The sequence below is a fragment of the Hipposideros armiger genome, unplaced genomic scaffold (genome assembly GCF_001890085.2).
Source record: "Hipposideros armiger isolate ML-2016 unplaced genomic scaffold, ASM189008v1 scaffold_235, whole genome shotgun sequence".
NCBI lineage: Eukaryota > Metazoa > Chordata > Mammalia > Chiroptera > Hipposideridae > Hipposideros > Hipposideros armiger.
In genome coordinates, this window is record NW_017731585.1 from 436,102 (window position 1) to 456,640 (window position 20,539).

A 20,539-nucleotide genomic window follows, 5' to 3' on the forward strand; every position below is an offset into this window, starting at 1 on the left:
CCCCATGACAGCAAACTTCCTATGAAACAAAGATTCCAGGTTCTACATGAGAGTAAATGGCATAAATGTAAATTACTACAGTCCTTGGGAAAGTGGCTTAACATGTAGCAAAGTCTCAAAATGCTCATACACTTTGGTTGTTTTCTAAATCCCTATCTTAACCTTTTCTAAGCACCAGATATGTACCACATTTATTTATGGGTGAAGCAACCTAAATGTCCTATAATAGTGGACTAATTAAAGAAATGGTGGTATATCCATATAATTAAACATTATGCAATCTTTGAAAATACTTAAAAAGTGAGATTCCATAGAAAAACATGTTATAATATTAAGGAAAATGGAAATATGACATGAAATTGCACATAGAAAGTACTTTTAATGGTATAAAAATGTCTAATGCAATTTTTATGAATTGCTTTTTATGTGTGTTAAGAATTTTGTTCGTGTATCAACCTTTTCTATATTTTCTACAATAATAGTTCATTATTTTTGTCAAAAAATAGATTGTATTTCCTTTTTAAAGAAAAATAATAGCCATTTTGTTCTTGGATCTGAAGGGTAGTTCCATAGCCATCCTTCATACCTCCTCCAGGGTTTCCTGGAGCACGTACCTTGCCTGGCAGGGGCCTGGTCCCACTTTTATGCTATCTTCATATGCTCCCATCTCAATGGTGCCCAGAACCTTTCATGTCCAATTTGATTCCCAGAGAATCCTTTTGATGCCTGTCTTTTGACGAATAAAGCCAGCCGCACTGAAATCTGATGAGTTTCTTCAGTTCCTCCACTCTGAAAGCTCGCTGACTTCCTCCAGACAACCCCTAGGTGTTCAGATTTGGGTTTTCTAGTTCTGGCCTCCCTCTCGCTCGCTGCCCTGTCTCCCACTATACACTGACAGCCTCACAGCCGAGCGCCGCTGGCATCTGACTCACCTGGGTGCCCACCTGCACCAGGCCCAGAGATTTTCAGTGAAGCCTGTGGAGCAAGCCAATGCTGACAGAAGTCTCAGCTCACCCTCACTATCAGCTAGGGTGTGGCCTCGTCTAGCAAGCCTTCCTGACTCCCCAGGTGCGTTTCTCTTCCTGCTGTGGACTTCCAGAACACACAGCATGGGTGATTGTCCCGGTCGCACAGTCTCTCACTCACACTAGGAACTTGGTGAGAGCAGGGAGTGTGTCTCGTTTGCTAGGGGTCCACGAGCCCAACCCTATTCCCTCCCTGGAGCCTGGCAATGAGGAAAGCTGGGGCAGGAAGGAAGGGTGAATAGTGGTAACAATGAATGAGAGACTGAGTGGATGGACGAACGGACGATCGGATGGATGGATGGATGGATGGATGGATGGATGGATGGATGGATGAAGGGATGGCAGCTGAGGTTGCCCCAGTCTCCTGAATACTAAAACAGACGCCAAGCCAGTAAGGAACGGCTGACTCCGGCTGTGTCCGAGGCGGTCACCGCGAGGTCAGAGCTGCAGGAGGGCGGAGCGGGGGCAGGGCGGGGCCGGGCTCTGGGAGGAAGCGGCGCGCGGGTGCAGACTAGGTGCAGACCCGCGGGGACCCGCGCGCGGAGGCTCCCAGAACTTGCTGCACCCGCGACGCGTGGCGCTCGCTGCCCGCCGCCATGCCCTCCTACACCGTCACCGTGGCCACCGGCAGTCAGTGGTTCGCTGGCACCGACGACTACATCTACCTCAGCCTCGTGGGCTCCGCGGGCTGCAGCGAGAAGCACCTGCTGGACAAGCCCTTCTACAACGACTTCGAGCGCGGCGCGGTGAGGGCGCGCGGCGGAACTGGGCTGGGGGCGCTTGGGACCCCGTCGGGGTGAGGGGGCGGGACGGATCAGAGGAAGCCGGGAACCCTGGAGCTGCCGGGACCCGGCTGCGGGAATGGGGGATGTTCAGCAACCCCTCTTGGAGACCTGGACCTGGTGAAAGCCTGTCCAGGACCCCGTCGGGGCAGCTAGGACCTAAAATTGGAATACGGAGGCTTCCAGGGTGAGGCTTTTCTTCCCAGGGAGCAGGAGAAGATGCAAGGTTTTTTCTCTGTTTCACAGATGGGGACCCAAGGCTCTGAGAGGACCTTTCACTGGGCAAGTGCTGTGGGCAGCGTTACTAGTGCCCCACTTCCTAGGAGCCCTTCCACGGTTGGGGAGGGGAGGGAGTCGTACTCATGAACCCTGCCGGGCCTTGCCGTGCTGTGAAGCACATAGGGCACCTCAGAGCAGCCACAAGCTGTGGGAGAAAGCTTAGGTCCAGGGGTCAAGAGGCCTGAGTTTCATCTGGGCCAGACCACTAGCTCACTCTGTCCCTTTTCTGGGCCTCAGTTTTCCCAATGTAAAATGGAAGGGTTGGCTTCAGGTGGGTCCAGGCGTCCTGGGTGAGCCTGGGTCTGTTTAGTGGCCTAGAATGACACTAGCAGATGTCTCCACACCTGAGCAGCTCCCATTCTAAGGACAGTTCACCAGAGGAATTTAGAGGGAGCAAGAGAACCCAAGGAAGGAGAAGCCTTGCAGACCTGTAGGTTGTCACTGGCTCCCAGCAGAGAATACACCAGGGAGCATTCCACCTGAGGTGTGAGGGCTCAGTGCAGGACGGGGGCAGGGGAGGACTTTCCCTCGCCCCTCCTCAGCGGAGACCCTGGAGCTGGGGGAGTGCAGGGAGCAAAGGAGCCCCTGTTTATGGCGCCTGTTTGTGGTGGCAGGTGCTGTGTGAGGCCATGCACAGGTGGGCTCCTGATGCTGGCCTTGCCATGGATTCTAGCCCTGTGGCTCTCTTCCTGAACATGGCAGGTCACAGTCCTCGCTGAGTTTAGTGCCGTGCCCAGACCAGCGGCACACACAGGAAATGTTCGGTAAATGACTTGCGGTAGTGCTGACTCACAGCAGGTGCCCAGGGACTATCTGTTCCCTTCTGCCACCCCAGCCCCTGAACTGGACCAAAAAGATGTAGACTTCACAAAGCTGTCTTCTCACCACTTCGTTGATTATAAGGTCAAACCATATACAATCGCTCATAGTTGATTATGTTTGACAAACAAAACAGCAATTTTGTATGGCTGAATACTTCTTGGATAAAATTCATGGAGTGTGTCAGAGGTCTGCAGAGCCTAAAGTCACTAAATAATAGTCCACTCCTTTTCCAGATTCCAAACTCAAGGTGGGCTTGATTCCTACCCTAAAGCCTCAGAATCTGGCTGTAAGCCAGCTCAGCCCTAAGCCAAGTGCAGCACATTAGCCTGGCATGAGATCCCTCCAAGAAGAGTTAGGTATTGAGTATAGGAACAACCTCCTATCACTTGGTTTCCCCAATCAGGGGGCTGGCTCTGAGGACCGTGTTGCAGTAGGGCTAATGAATCATCCATTTGGGATGTTGACATCCTCTGCCACTTCTGAATCACCTTCATTTATTTCTGTTATTGCATGGGTTCCCCCAACACCTCAGGGAGGAGGACAAGATACAGATACTTCCCCTTTATAAGTGGGCCACAGTGGGCCCTGTTCCCCTCCACACACTAAACACATCAGTGTGCTCGCTGTGTGGCATGGGGCACCCCAAATGTGGCTTCTCCAGGGAAGAGACCCTGTGGTGTGGCCATAATGGGTTGTTGGAAGAGGGATGAAAGCACTCTTCTGTTCATTTCCCTCCTTCTCTTCTGTCAAATGCCATGGTGATTAAACACCTCAGTGAGTGCCCTGAAGCAAAAAATTTCAGGAGAGATTTGCATGTCCCATTTGTGCTGGGGTGAGAGAGGGCAAGTCAGGAGGGGCTGCTGTGCTGCAGGGACCCAGCTGGCTCTGTCTGAAAGGCTCTGATAAAACGCAGCTTTTGAGAAAGTTCCTGTTGATGCTATTGCTCCACACTGTCTTGCACTGCCCAGACCTACTTCCTCATTTTCCAGCCAATGATTTTTAAGTACAGTCCATTCCTTTTGGGTAAAGGTGAAGGAGAAAACTTAAGAGGAAATACTAGCTGAGAAGGTAAAGCTAGCCCATTTTACTCAAAAAGTGTTACAATCATGGTTAATAACAGTAACAGTAAAGACTATTTCCAGACCACCAATTCAATCATTTCCTGGTCATTGGCAGGTCAACACCCCCACTCCTCCTGGCACAATTCAGTCAAATAATGGACAGGACTGATTTTCCTCAAGTCACAAGTCCCTGGTTCTTCTCATCAGGGTTCTGCGTAGTGATCCAGAACAGGCCTGGGAGTCAGAGGCCTTGGCAGATGAGGTTCTCTTTTAAACAGTCACTGCTGCATTGGCTCCTCACTGTCAGCTGGGAAAAGCCAGACTGGTGACCCCAAGAGCCCAGAGACTAGTCCACATCTAGGCAAAGTTAACAAATTGATGTGTTTCTTTAACTCTGTCCATTTAAAGTAATTCAGTTTAGATGGGATGACTTTAACAGACATGAAGATTTTTTGGGAAATCTTGCTTGACCCATTTTTATTCCATGACAGCACTTTTAGGAAAGCTAAGGGCAATAGAGTGATGTTTAATATATTGTCCTTGAATATATTCAGTAAGTGTAAACAATTATTACAACTACATATACTTCTTAAATATATTCAGTGAATATTCTTATAATATATTAATGGAGAATACATTCTAGAATACCTCCTTCTCAGCATACATGAATGAAGAATAACCATTTTCTTTTGACCCTCAATCTGTATCGCCCAGTCTTTGCTCTCTGTCCCCTCTCTTCTGTACATTTAGCCTCCTCTTCCTCCTTCTCTTCCTTCCTCTACTTCCTATTTCCCAAGTTCCCCGAAGTCCCCCATTTCTCCTTTTCTGCCCTCCTTTCTCCCTTCTGCTGTTTCCCATTTTCCCCTGCTCCCCCATTCCCTGCCCCCTTTCTCCCTCTCTGCGCCAGTCTCTCCCTTGTCCACCATTTTCCTTCCTGTCTCTCTACTTCACAGCCTCCTCTTCTCCTCTCCCACCCCCACCAGCCCCTTATCAGCCCCCTCCGAGACCGGCATCCCAGGCTGGACCACACCCTGACTTTCCCCTGCCCTTGCTCCAGTGAGGGATCTGGGGCAATACAAATGAAACCTTTCTTAAAATGCTGATATTAAGATCAAATGAAAACTGGCCAACTAACACTTCACTGAAATATTCAAAGAACAGTTGAGAACAATGAGTGAAATCAACCAAGTGACCCTTCTGTGAAATGAGACTGGTGAGTGGCATGTTTTCCTGGCTCCATGTCTCTTTCCAGCATCTGACTACAATACCTGCCCCTCTGCTCCAAGAAGCTCCATGCTCCAGCTGCCTCCTACCCACTTCGGGCATTCAAAATGCCTTGCCCATCCCTCTCCCACTCACCTCACCTCTGAAATCTTATGAACTCCTAAGAGCAGCCTCAAATGCCATATCTCAGCAAGTTTTCCATCCCACCCAGGTTGCCCCTTCATACTCCATCAATGGTTTGAACTGGGGCTCAGAGCCAGGTCGTTGGTTCCCAGTCCAGGGCTTTTCCCATTATGAGGTCATGGGCCACAGTGGGAAGAACCTGGTTTTGGCCATCACAGGTGTGGATTCTAATCATGGGGCCACAATTACTCACTGGCATGGCAGCTGCCAGACCTCTCTGAGCCTCAGTAAAATGGGACCCATCCACGCAGTATTTATTGAGAGCCTGTTATGGGCCACTCACTGTTGATAGTGTCTGCTGTGCAGAATGGACACGAGAATTCAATGTGTCCGGGCACATAGACAACACACACAGCAGCGGCCCAGTGTACGGGCCCACAGAGAGGAGGGAGGAAGGGCTGCATACCGCATAGCCCTGTGCACCTTCCTAAGACCTGAATTTGCTGTTTGGTGCACAGAACCCTGCAGTCTTCCTGAAGGCCTTTCTCTATCCTCTGTGACTCTCCAGTAGTGGCTTCTTTGGATGCCAGAGTCACAGCCACTAGACTTTGTCTGTAAAGACTTACTGATTCAGGTGGGACTGAACTCCACAGACCCTCGTTCATGTCCTATAAGTCTGGGCTGGAAGCCAGGACCAGTCAAATACAAGCCAGATGGGTAGGTCTGTCCTTCATCCCGTGCCAAAGACCCTGTCAAATAGCATGTTGAATCAGTTTACCTCAGGTGACACTCCAAAGCCCTCGGCCAGGCCTGTAGTGGTAGGTAGGGGAGGAGGACCTGGTAGGCCCCTTTCTCCTGTGATTGCACCACAGGTGTGCTGAAGGGTGACGCTGGTCTCCCTTCCCTCTGAGAAGCTGTTCCTTCTCTTCCTTGTCACTCACCACCCCCAGCTGGACATCTGGCCCTCACTTTCCAGTCCTGGAGAGGCTCCTTGAGCCCCATCTCTATTTCCTTTGCATTCCAAGGTGCTGGGATCCTCCTTCCTATAAGAGTGGCCACCTCAGTTGCTCATGACACCTGTGCCTTTAGAATGGCCTTCCTCTCCTCTCTGCCACAGCCTTTCTGGCATCAACCCCCCAACACCCTCAGGCCCCTCTGTCTCCTTTAGAGCCACAGGAAAGCCACTTCCCCTGCAGCAGCCACCTCCATCCCAGACCCAGGCCTCACCACAAGCTGACTTCCCTTTGCTCAGCCAATACTGCCAGCACATAAAATGCCTCATGGGCTTAAGGTCTTCTTCCCACATCTACTTCTGGCTATTCAGTTTGGCATGTAGTCAGGAAGGACCTCAGTGAAGGGGCCCATGCTAGCTCATGGCTGCTTGCAGGCAGTGTGGGGCCTGCTGCCCTGTGACCACACAGCCCTGCCACATCCCCAGGAGTCAAGGAGGGAGGACTAGGTGGTCTGATGTACACAGCCACCAGCAGCCTGCGCCATGGAGAAAGGAGCCTACTCAGGCATCATGCCATTTGAATTTCTCAATGGACCTGACTGCTAGGCATTACCTCCCCTTGATAGATGAAGAAACAGCCTCAGTGAAGCAATTTGCTGAAGTCCAGGGTCAGTCACTTTGGCACCCCCTAAGACTGGCCATGCTGCCCTGACACCTGACTCACCTCGCCCTCTGCCCCTCACTGCACTCCCCCCACTCCTGTGGGAATCTCTGTCTTGGCCTCATGTGAGAGCTGAGGTCTCCGCAGACCCCCGCCCATGGCAGGCAGGGCCCAGAGTGGGCTTCTTGTCCCATTAGAACCTTCCCGCTCTGGCCCACTGATGCCTCAGCTCAGGGATCCCTCTCCTCTTCCCACCCCCAGAAGCCACCCAGTCAGAGATATATCCTTCCTTTCCTCTCCCTTCTCCCAGCTCCTCTGGTCATCCAGCGCCCATTGGGATCCTCTCCCAACTCTGCACCAGGGCCTGATGGCTTCTCCCTAGAAATCAGAAAGGCCCCATCCTTAGGTCCCACAGGCTATGGGGGTCAGTGTTTCCTGTGACCTTGTCTTTAGCCACTGCTCTCCCACAGGATATGCTCTGGGGCAGGAGGGTTCTTAAGCCCTGAAGAATGAGGCATTCTGGCAGGACAGATGTGCTTGTACACCTGTTAGGGACCGAGAAGTGTCATTCCACACACATGCCTGGTTCCTCAGTCCTCAGGACCCAGGCTCAGACCACAGGGCACAAGGAAGAGGCTTCTGCTTTCTAACCACATGTGTCTGGTATCTGTGGCAACCACAACATGCAATCTGCTCACTGTGTTCAGAACCCATGAAGTTTGCTGAAAATACCCTACTTCCCATTCTCCTTATAAAGTCCTCCCAGGCTTCTGCTGGCAGCTTTGGTGGGAGATGGATGGAGATATGGACGCCTGGGGTTGCATGCAGAATGAACATGCCTGCCCTCCCTTTACTTCACTAGCACGAAGAGAACTGTAGGTTCTGTCACCAAGGAAAAAGCTCAAGGATTGGTGAAATCTGGCTTAGAAAGTGGCTTGGGAAAGCATGGAGTCTAGGGCTCCCCAAACCTGCTGGTCTTTGAAAGGCCCAGTGCAGTGCTTGAGCTGCTCACCCTTCCTTCCGTCTAACAGTGAGAGCTGCAGACACACAGGTCATGCCAAAGCCACAGAGCAGGTGCAGCACACAGCCTTGCCAAAGGCCGGCACTGGGCAGACAGGTTGGCTAAATGAATTCAGGGTAATACAGGCTCGGGAGACCTCGGAGGGTCTAATTGGCCTTTTCTCCTTCTCAGGTTGATTCTTACGATGTGACAGTGGATGAAGAACTGGGTGACATCCAGCTGGTCAAAATCGAGAAGCGCAAGTACTGGCTTCATGACAACTGGTACCTGAAGTATGTCACGCTGAAGACACCCTACGGGGATTACATCGAGTTCCCCTGCTACCGCTGGATTGCCGGCGAGGGCGAGATCGTCCTGAGAGATGGACGAGGTGAGTGGCTTAGCTCCTTCTACTCCCTGGGCTTCCCAGAAATGGAGAGGGCTTGCAGGCCTCCCTTTCCTCAGAGAACTGTATCCATGGGAATATAACAATGTCACAGTCAGTAGTTAGGCAGTGCCCTGTGCCTGGAAGCACCTGCAGGGGGTGTGACCTTCCTCTGAACATTAATAAGCCCCAGGCTCAGAGGGTGGCGGTGAGAGGCTCCAGGCACACAGCCAGCCAAGTCCTATCTCTGAGCTACAGTCATTCAGAGGGAAGATTATGACCCCTTTTTGTCAGACGGTAACTAGGCTCCGTGGCATCAAATACCCACGAGGTGTAGCCCTAAGTGAGCAGCTCTTCAGATGTCAGACACCCAGGCTCACACTGCCCTGTCAGGTCACAGTAGGGCTTGTACTCCAGGGTCCCCATGCAGAGGGGCTATGCGCAGGCCTGGTCTGCACAGTAACCAGTTGTTAAACCTAAAGTCCCACGTTTTGCTGAAAGAGAAAAGAACCTAAAATCTGCTCTCCAAAGCAAGACCCTCAAATGTGCAGAACCATCTGACACTTCCTCAGGAAGCTATTCTTCCTAAGAGACACAACTGGAATGATATGGAGGAGAGAGAGAAGCAGAGGGCAGAGGGCAGCCAAGGCTGCTAGCTGTGTGAACGACTCCCCTCCACACCAGCCTCTTAGCATGCATGAGTCACGTGCCTGCCTCAGCAAAAGTTTACCTGACTTCAAGTCATTGTCCTTCGGTTTGCTCACACTCTAAATCGGAACATAAACCTTCAGATGCTGTGCATCCACTAGAATGAGAAGGAGGTCAACAGCTGCTTCTATCAGCGGCGCCGTTTGGCAATTCCTGGTTACAACGCATTTTCTATCACTACTTCCTTTGTTCTTCACGGAAGTTCAGCGGGGTAGATAAAACGAGAATGATTATTACCCCCAATTTTTAGCTAAGGAAGCCAAGACGAAGGAGAAAATAATTCTTCTCTACCAGGTGTTCTTAAACTATCAGGCTACATCCCATTGTTTCTGACATGGAATTTAACTTAAGAAACCAAACGCCAGGGCACGGACGCCTAGGCGCCCGCTCGGCCTGCCCCCTTCTCGCCGCCCCGCCCCGCACCTCTGCCCACCTGGTTGCTGTCAGCTTACCAGCGACGGCCGAGACGCTGTGTTTGCTGAACCTCTGTGGCCACTGGCTGCTGCACGTCCTGGGCCTTAGTTTCCCGCTACTGACCCGCCGGCCGCTTTTCGTCTGCCGTTACCCACTCAAGAAGCCACTGGTCGTGTTCGTCCTCGGTGGTCCTGGCGCCAGCAAGGGGACCCAGTGTACCTGCATCGTCGATAAATATGACTACACACACCTTTCTGCAGGAGAATTTCGTGATGAAGGGAAGAACCCAGATTCACAGTATGGTGAACTCACTGAAAAGTACATTAAAGATGGAAAGATTGTGCCAGCTGAGACAACCATCCATTTGCTAAAGCAGGAAATGGATCAGACAATGGCTGTCAGTGCTCAGAGGAATAAATTCTTTTTTTTTTTTAATTGGAGAATTGGGGAAGGGGAACAGTATTGGGAAATTGGGGAGAGGGAACAGCCAAGTTCAATCTTAGTTGTGGAGGGTGCAGCAAGCTCAGCTCCAAGTCCAGTTGCCATCAGGCCGCCAGTCAGCAGCTGGCAGCCGCCCAGCTCAAAGTGTTCAATCTTAGTTGTGGGTGGGCGTAACCCACCATCCCATACAGGAGTCAAACAGACAACCTTGTTTTTAGGAGCAGGTGCTCTCACCAGCTGAGCCATCCTGCCACCTGTTGGCAGCTCAGCGGCATCTCAGCTCTGGCACAGCTCACTGGCCTATGTGGGAATCGAACTGGTGACCCTGTTGCTCAGAGCTGACACTCTTCACCAACTGAACCATTTGACTGGCCCCTTAGGAATAAATTCTCGATTGATGGGTTTCCAAGTAATCAAGACAACCGTCAATGTTGGAACAAGACCATGGATGGGAAGACAGAAGTATCTTTAATTCTGTTTGATTGTAATAATGAGATCTGTAGTGAACCATGTCTTGAGAGGGGAAAGAGCAGTGGCAGGAGTGATGACAACAGGGAGGGCTTGAAAAAGAGAATTCAAACCTATCTTTAGTCAACAAAGCCAACTATTGACTTATATGAAGAAATGGGGAAAGTCAAGAAAACAGATGCTTCTAAATCTGATCAAATTTTTTATGAAGTTGTGAAGATTTTTGACAAAGAAGGCTAGCTATAAACTTTAAAGCATCCTTGAAATCATGCTTGAATATTGCTTTGATATAGCTGCTATCACAATCCCTTTTAAGGCATATTTAGATATAGATATAGATATTCTGCTTTATACAGTTTAGCACTAAAATGTATTTGATTAATACCTAAAAACATGTCTATTTAATTTTCACCAATTGGTGACGGGGATCATCAAAAGTCAAACACAATAAAAAGGAACAATACTTATGACATTTTAAAGTATAATTACATCACAATTAATGGCTAGAAATTAACACAAATTAAGTTTTTTATCTTTATTTTTATTTATTTATTTTTGTCACAGGAGTAGTCAGTGAATTCGGGTGTAACTTCATCCTAGCTATGGTCCTCACAAAACAAAGAAGGATATTAGACAGTTCTTTGTTTTTATTCAAAAAGAATATCCCTTTTATAATTTCTGTCTGCTCTGAGCAAAATCTTTTAGTATATGTGTATATCCCTTTAGTAATTACAACTTCTCAGGATTAGGGATTCCATACTTCCTCTTTTTCTTGCAGGTTTCAAATTTCCAACCTGTTAAGTGAATTTATGGACCAAATTCCAAAGAAGCTTTTTGTGTAGTCAGTTCTTGCACAACATGTTTGTTAAACAAACTTATAGAGTGAATTCCTAGAAATGTTATAGTATTTATCAAATAACTGATCGTTACCTATAGAAAGGTAAGAAAACTTAGGCTTCATTTGACTACAACTTGTACAAAATTGTGTGATAGGGAGCAGCCTTTGCTTCCGGGAATTGGGATGGAGGCACTGGGGGTTTAGAGCCTGGCAAAACTGTCAGTTTTATTCTGACACAAATCTAAGAATAAGAGGCAAGGATCACATCTAATGACATGTGTTTCTTATGCTCTATTATATAGTGTTATTAATGATCAAACTGATCTTAACAGAATTCCTAGCAGTGGAACCTTGAAATTCATGTACTAGATTTACAGTAAAATGGTTTTTTGTTTGTTTGTTGGTTTGCTTTCTAGACTAAATATAAAATTAGTATGAAGTGGAAGAAATCTAATGGTTAAATTTTTATTTGTATTTTATTTTCTTGAATTATTTTTTTCATAGTTATTTGTTAAAGAAGATTTAAAAATCACTGTGCTTTGGTCAGAAAATAATAAATATATGTTATAAATGCTTGATTCCCTTCCTGGCTAAATTCTTTTTTTTCCCATTATGTTGAAGCAGAGAAAGGTGCAGAGTAATAATAATAATAATAATAGTAATAATAACAATAATAGTAATAATAAAAGGCTATAGAGCCCAAAGGAATTTTTTCTTAAAGCTTTTCTTTCTTTTAAAATCACTGAAAAATATGTTATTTCCTTTCTCACCTTTTTCTGCTATCACTAATGCAAAGTGGCATCCAAGGTTCTTATTATGAGATTTATTAAAATGTTTTTCATCTTGATCACTTATACTATTGGGTATACACGGTTAAATCAGGCAAAGAGTTTTGACTTTGTATAATTAGATTTTATATTTAAAGTCATTGAGAATAGTGAAGACAATGTATGGATGTAATAGATACATTTATTTCTATGTGTGTTAAGAAATTCACTTATTAATGATGAATTTTCAACATACTTACCATTAGAAAACAAAGTATCCTTAGTACTGTAACATGTTGGCCAGCAAAATTTATATTGAGGTTATCTTGGTTTCTTGGAAGAGATTGCAATGAATTCTTATTTAGTGATTCAGTCCAGCCAATACAGAGGGATTTTACTGGTAATTTAATCAAACAACTATAGTATGAAGCAGGAATAAAGACTTAAGATTTTAAGTGCATTCCTACTCACATAAGTGAAGAAATCCATCAGATGGGGATCTGAATATTTATAATGATATTATGAAAGTAAACTTAAGGTTTTTAAGAAGACTGCTGAGATTAGGTGCTTTTCTTCCTTTCATCAAATATCTTCATGTGGCATTTAAAAACAAAATCCAAGAAACACAGTAAATTATGAAGCTTTGCTTTTTGTGTGCTTTTTAAGTAGAAACATGTTGGCAATATTGAGTTTAGGAGCTAATTGATATACATCTGACTTCCCTAGTTTGGTCATTCCATTTGTTAAAGATACAGCCACCAATAAGTTTTTGACTTTCTTGAAAGACCCCAGTGGAAGACTTGCTATTGTTTTAAAAACCAACTAACATTATTTTCATTCAGTGATGTTGGATATATATGAATTATTTAATAAATAAACCCAATAAATTTCATACTGTGGCGGAAGGAAGGAAGGAAGGAAGGAAGGAAGGAAGGAAGGAAGGAAGGAAGGAAGGAAGGAAGGAGGGAAGGAAGGAAGAGAAAAAACCAAATTCCAAGAATATTCCTGAATTGAATGACTACAGCTAAAGGGATTTTTGTCCCCCGACCTCAGGCAGGAAAAAGGTCACAAAATTTCCTCTGTCTTGTGGTGGCCGTTCCATAGGAGTGTGGACTAAGAACTGTTGGGGGCTGGTCTGCAGTGAGGCAAGTACAAAGACAGAGAGTAGGCATTTATGAAGTTTTAGAGCAACTTTCCAGAATAAGTCTATGACTGTTGCATCTGATAATAAAAACAGGGCTTGTATTTTGGATGTCTTTGGTTTGTTTTTTCATTTTCCCAGTAGTTCATTTTTATTGTATTTTACAAAACTATCAGTGTGTGATGGAACGGAAGTTATAAAAATTGGCCCTTGGGCCGGCCGAGTGGCGCGATGGTTAAGAACTGGCTTGGGATGCCAGAGGGTCCCGGTTCGGATCCCACATATGAGGGCCAGTGACACTGCCCTCCACAGCTAAGATGCTGAACAACAGCTCAACCTGGAGCTGGGCTGCCTTGAGTCGCCGACGTCGGCGTAGGCTGCAGCCTCTGGTGCAGTGGGTTGCCATGGGCTACCGTGTGTAGTCAGCAGCCAGCATGAGCGGCCAGCAGCCGCAGTGAGCGGCCGTCCAGAAGCCGGCAACTGATCTGCCTCGCCCGGGAAGAGCGCAATGATGGTGCCAACTTGGGCCTGTGAAGCAACGTCCTCCACAACTAGACTCAAGAACAAAAGGACAGCAACTTGTCTGTTCCCCTTCCCCCAATTCCCCAGCACTGTTCCCATCCCCCCAATTCCCCAATAAAAATCTTATAAAAAAAAATTGGCCTTTCACTACAGAGAGCTGGAGAAGCACTATTCTAGGCCCCTTTTCAGGAGAAGCCCTGGAATTCCTGCCACTCAGGCTCCCTTGACTGTGTTCACCAGCTTTATCTTAAACAATAGTGGACAGGGTGATCATGATCCCTCTCCCACCCCTGCCCTTGGCCACCTGCCCCACTTCTGAAATGAGAGAATAGATGCCTTTCCTGGCTCAGAAGGAGGAAGAGGAGGCTCAGGTCCATTACGATTATAAGGATAACAACCACTGTTCCCATTTACTGGTCAGTTACTGGGTGCCAAGTGCTGTGGAGTGCTTTATTGCATTCTTTCCCTAGATTCCCCACCGTAACCCTAGAAATAGGCATTATTATCTCCATTTCAGCTGTAAGGAAGCCAAGGCAACTTACTACAGGTCACACAGTTTTGAGTGACAGATCCCAAGTCCACACCCAAACCCATGTGTATCTCTTCTAAAGCCCACATGCTAGGATACTACATATTATTTTAAAATTAAGCTTCATTCTCATTCCTCTCTGTGGGCACCACAGGGAACTGGACAGGGTCGGCATCTGTATGTTGGATCTTAAGTCACACATGTCTCCAGGAAGCAGCCAATTGCACTTAGAAACACAAGAGCCATGAGTCTCTGCTGCTGTCTCAGGCAACAGGGAAGACTTCTGTCAGCTGCCATTTTTGTTCTGCAAGAGAATTGCAGGGGTAAGAGCAGTGAAGTACTCTGCAGTGGTTTAAAGAAATCCACCAAGAGAGGAAAGGCAGCTTTGCACCAGGGGCCCAGGTTTTCTGACAGAGGCAGTGTCCTGGGGTCTGAGCAGAAGGTTAGAGCCCTCACTTGGAAACCCACAGGCAGGCCAGAGATGGACAAACCCTGTCCCTGCAGGAGGGAGGGAGGGAATCATCGGCCTGTCCCCGTAAAGCCTGATGAGAACCAAGCCTGGCTCATGCATCTGGAAATTCTCGGCCCAGAGGTGCAGGGCCCCCAGGCTTGCTGAGTGAGCAGACAGGAGAGAAAGACTGGATTTGTCTTTCGTAAAAGGAGCGACTAAGAACATGGGATTTTACTCTTGTGTTGAAAATCCACTTATTGAGTGTTTGACCTTTGGTAAAGTTCAAGGGAAAAGCCATTCAACGTCCTTGAGCCCCATTTGATATAAATAGTGGAGTGTTCTGAGCTTACATAAAATGATACATGTAAAGCACTCAGCATGGTCAGGGTATCTGAGGGAAATCTGAGTATCAGACGTTGTTCTCCTTCTTCCTCAGGCTCTTCTCACATTTGTCCTTTCCTCACAGCAAAGTTGGCCTGCGATGACCAAATTCACATTCTCAAGCAGCACAGACGTAAAGAACTGGAAACACGACAAAAACAATATAGGTGAGTGGTGACATCAGATCAAATGGCCATGAGATCGTGGTTTTTTCTGTCTTGGGGGCATGGTATGAAATAACCCTGCCCACAGCTTCTGATCCACCAGTGTTGGTAAGTGATGACCAAGGCACCAACTCCCTGTGGTCCAGAAGCTCCACCTGACCACCCCTCCAGGCAGAGATGGTGAAGGGAGTATGGGAAAAACCTGGGATCAACCATGTTGGCATTTAGGAGAAATGGGGCAGCAAAAGCTTGAACTTATCTTGGTATTCACCCACCTCCTATTGCAAGGATTACCCCTCACTTTTTATGTCTCCTGATAATAAATTGCTTATAAAAGTGATACATAATGCAGAACAAAACTGACAAATCTCTAGCCAACAGAAAAAAGAGAGGACACAAAATTAGTAAAATTAGAAATAAGAGAGGGAACATTGATACCAACTCACAGAAATTAAAATGAACAAGAGAATACTATGAACTACTATATATCAAACCATTAGATAACTTAGATGAAATGGACAAATTCCTGGAAAGGCTGACTCAAAACTGCCTCAAGACAAAATAATCTGAATAGAACAACCACATGCAAAGAGACTGAATTAGTAATTTTAAAACTTCCCACAAAGAAAAGCTCAGGCCCAGATGGCTTCACAGGCAAATTCTACCAAACATTTAAAGAATTCATTCCAATCTTACAAAAAATTGAAGAGGAGGGAACAAGTCTTAACTCATTATATGAGACCAGTATTATACCAAAGCTAGTAAAAAAACATCATTAAAAAAGAAAACTATGCACTTATGAATATAAATGCAAACATTTTCAATAAAATACTAGCAAACCAAATTCAGCAGCATATAAAAGGTATCATATAATATGGTCAGTTAGGATTTATCTCAAATATGCAAGGTTGGTTTAACATCCAAAAATCAATTAATGTAATATACCTACCAATAGAGTAAAGAACAAGGAAACATGATCATCTCAATAAACACACAAGAAAACATTAAGCAAAATCCAATACTCTTTCTAGATTAAAAAAAACAACAACTCAAAAAGTAGGAATTAAAGGGAACTTTCTCAACCTGATAAAGGGCATCTAAAAAAACTCACAGTTAACATCATAATTAATGGCGAAAGATTGTATGCTTTCCTCTTAACACCTGGGAACAAGATAAGAATGTCAACTTTTACCACTTCTATTCAACGTCCTACTGGAGGGACTAGTCAGGGCAGATAGGCAAGAGAAATAAAAAGGCAGCCACATTGAAGAATAATGAGTAATTGTGGGATCAAAATCAGGAGCTCTTAATGCTATGACCAAAGATGGAAGTTTTCCATAGGATGTAACAGTCACTCAACAGTATTATGTTTTCCTGAGGTGATATAAGGTTTATCAACTAATGGTGATAAGGGAAAGTAAATAAATGTCTCCCAAATTTAAAAAAAAAGAACAACAAGAAAAACTATTGCCATATAGAAAATTATAAGGAATTCACCAAAAAACTATTGGAACTAATAAACCAGCAAGGTTGCAGGATACAAGATACTGTTAAAAATTCAATTGTTTTTCTATATGGTATCAAGCAACAATATGAAAATGAAAAGAAACAATTCAATTTAGCATGAAAAGGAATAAAATATTTATGAATGAATTTAACAAAAGAAGTCCAAGACTTGTACAATGAAAACTACAAAGCATTGTTGAAGGTAATTAAAAAAGATCCAGACAAGGTGAAAGGCATGTCATGATCATGGACCAGAGGAATTAATATTGTTTAAACGACAATACTTCCCAAAGTGATGTCTAAATTCAACACAATCCGTATCAAAATCCCAGCTGACTTTTTGCAGAAATTGACCAGCAGATCCTAAAATCCATATTGAAATGCAAGGAACCCAGAATAGTAAAAACAGTCTTGAAAAAAAGAAAACAAAGTTGAAGGACTCACACTTCTCAATATCAAAATTACTGTGCTGCTGCAGTGATCAAAACCGTGTGGTACTGAGATAAAGATAGACATCGTATAGACCAATGAAATATTATTGAGTGTCCAGAAATGAGCCCTTATATTTATGGTCAATTAATTTTCAACAGAGGTGGTAAGAAAATTCATTGGAGGAAGTCTAGTCTTTTCAACAAATGGGACAACTGAATAGCCACATGTAAAAGAATCAAGTTGGATTCTTACCTCACACCACATACATAAATTAACTTACAATGGATAAAATACCTAATGAAAGAGCTAAAACTATAAAACTTTGAAGAAAACATGGGTAAACCTTCATGACGTTGGATTTGGCAAAGGATTTTTAGATATGACAATAAAAGCATAAGCAATAAAATAAAAATAAATTGATGTCATCAAACTTTAAAACTTTTATGATTCAAAGGATATCCTCAAGAAAATGAAAAGACAACCTACAGAATGGAATAAAATAACAAGTGTGGGCAAGGATGTGGAGAAATCAAGACCCTCATACACTGCTGGTGGGAATGGTGCAGCTGCTTTGGAAAACAGTATGGAGGTTCCTCATACTATTAGAGAGTTACCATGTGATCCAGCAATCCCAGACCAGGCATACACCCAAGAAAAATGAAAACATATGTCCACATAAAAATTTTCACATGAATGTTTATAGCAGCATTATCCATAATAGCCAAAAGATGAATACAAGCCACCAAATGTCCATCAACTGATGAATGTCAGTGGTGTATCTATATAATGGAATATGTTTCAGCCATAAAAAGGAATGAATAAACACTTCTCCAGAGAAAATGTATGAATGGCCAATAAGCACATGAAAAGTTGCTCAACACTATTCATCATCAGGAAAGTGTAAATTGGAAGGACCATGAGATACCACTTCACATGCACTAGGATAGATAGAATAAAAAAGACAGATAATACCAAGTGCTGCCAAGGATGTGGAGAAACTCACACACTGCTGGTGGGAATGTAAAATTATGCAGCCACTTTGGAAAACAGTGTAGCAGTTCCTCAAAAATCTTAAAGAGTTAACCTATGACCTCTGCTCCTAGGTATCAGAGTAATGGAAACATATTTCTACCCACACACACAAAATTGTAGACAAATATTTATAGTAATATTATTCATAGTAACCCAAAAATGGAAACAACCAAAATTCCATTCACTGATGAATGAATAAATAAAATGTGGTATAGCCATACAATGGAATATTATTTGACATTACAAAGTAATGAGCCATAGATATATGCTAAACCATGGATGAACCTCAAAAACATTCTGCTAAATGAAAAAAAGTCATTTATAAAAGACCACATAGTGTATGATTCTGTTTATGTGAAATGTCCGAATAGACAAATTTATGGACACAGATTAGTAAATTAGGGATTGCCTAGGGCTGGAAGTTGGAGATGGGGAATGGGGAGTGATTATTAATGGTACAAGGTTTCTATTTGGGATGAAAATATTCCAAAATTAGATTATGGTAATAGATGCACAACTCTACAAATATACTAAAAACCTTTTAAATGATTAATTTTAAGGGGTGAATTTTATGGTGTGTAAATTGTATCTCAATAAAGCTGTTTAAAAATAATAATACCTGATCTAGAATGTTTGTGTGAAAACTGGTGGTCAGTGGGCTGTATTCAGCCCCTAAATGGGTTTGATGGGTCATTGAGTTTTGAGCAAACAGTGCTTTTATTCTCCAGGTTTCCCCAGTCCACACCTGTTTATTGTCTATAGCAAGGATTTTTTCATTTCATTTCATACATTTGAGTTTCCTTCCAAGAGAAAGGAGTGGAAGGAATCATGCTAAATTGTCAGCATGTTTACCTGTGCTGTGGAGGGGCTTTGGAAGAGCAATAACTATTATACATTTCTACATATTCCTCTCTAGTTTAACTACTTACAGGGAATCTGTACTATGTCAGGGTTTTTTTTTTAATCCAGCAAAGCAAAGGAAGGGGAATATAGAAGCTGAAAAATACCTGTAACTCATCTAGTTTCACTTACTTATTTGGGATTGTACTATATACCAGGAGTGCCAAAAAAAAAACCCGTATACTTATACACATGACTTGAATTCATCTTTTGTTATTGTTATATATTGAGTATTACAGTTTTAATACAATTGTTTTCTGTCTTAAAATGTGTATACATTTTTTGGCACCCTCTGAATATGACTTAACATCTTCCTTTTTCCCCTCTCCCTCTTAGAGGTGTAACAGAAACATTTCCTCATATTTAAAAAATCTCATCACAAACGTTATTCTGGGTTTTATATAATATTCCATTGTATGGATGCATCATCATTTACTTAAACACCAGTCTGACTGGACATTTCAAAGGTTTCCAATTTTTTATTCTTATAAATAATGTGAAAACCTTTGTGTGGAACTTTCTGTGCTTTTTAAAGTATCTCCTTAGGGTAGGTGCCCAGAAATGAAATTGCTAAAGCAAATAGTGTAAGTTATTAGTATATATTGGCACATCTCTCTTCAAAAATCTTTAACCAGTTTTCACATGCAGTGTACGGGTACCCATTTCACTAATTCTTGCCATAGCTAGATAGCATCTTTTTTTTTTTAACTTTCTCACTTGTAAAGGTGTCTCTCATCTCTTAGCTCTTCATCCTTGCTTCACTCTCAGGGACCCACTGCTGTCGAGTGCTGGACAAATGCCCACTGATACCATGGGTAACCCCAGCCTCAGAACTGTCTTTAAGTCTATCCTCTTTCCATAAAAAGTTATATGTCCATGAAACAAAATGAAAAAATGAGAAACAGGGACATACACACATGGATGCTCAATATATTACAGAAGGCATGTGATGAGCAGAGCCCGGGCTGTTAGGCACAGATGGGGGAGAGAGAGGAGGAGAACTCGAACTCTATATCATATGTCATGTCATTCAGAAAACTCAGGTTGGGGTTGTATGGGCTTCAATGTTAAAGTCAAAACTATAAAACTTCTAGGCTATAGGAGATTATTCTTCATGGCCTCGAGGACAAAAGATTTTTCAAACAAGACTCAAAATGCACTAACCCTACAGGAAAAGATTGTTTCCCTACCTCAAGCTGAGGGACTTGTGTTCACTGAAAGCCATCACAGGGAGAGAAGGATACAATTCAGAGTGATGGACAAGAATTATGATTCATAATCTACACAGGACCCCAACAAATCTATAAGAAGAGGGTCTTCAATTCAGAAGAAAATAGACAAGAGATTTGAGCAGTCACTGCGTAAAGTGTGAGGAGCAAATACCCAGAAAAGGTGCTTAGCTTCGTTCATAACCAAGGAAATCAGAAGTAACACATAATGAAGATGTACTGATTAGAGCACTACCACACACACACACACACACACACACACACACACACACACACACACACACACCCTAGATGAGCAAAAG

General features: G+C 44.2%; 1 protein-coding gene and 1 pseudogene across 2 annotated transcripts in view; both read left to right on the forward strand.

Annotated features, from left to right (window-relative positions):
- Positions 1-1,487: 1,487 nt before the first annotated feature.
- Positions 1,488-20,539, forward strand: part of ALOX5 (arachidonate 5-lipoxygenase) — a 55,944-nt gene continuing 36,892 nt past the window's right edge. The window contains exons 1-3 of one of the 2 annotated variants that reach the window (XM_019655104.1): positions 1,488-1,771; positions 8,122-8,320; positions 15,060-15,141. In XM_019655104.1, the coding sequence (XP_019510649.1) occupies positions 1,622-1,771; positions 8,122-8,320; positions 15,060-15,141 (431 nt within the window). In that variant the 5' untranslated portion in view covers positions 1,488-1,621. The remainder of the gene's footprint in view (positions 1,772-8,121; positions 8,321-15,059; positions 15,142-20,539) is intronic. The other variant, XM_019655105.1, reaches the window with a different exon arrangement.
- Positions 9,357-11,515, forward strand: LOC109389476 (UMP-CMP kinase pseudogene; annotated as a pseudogene).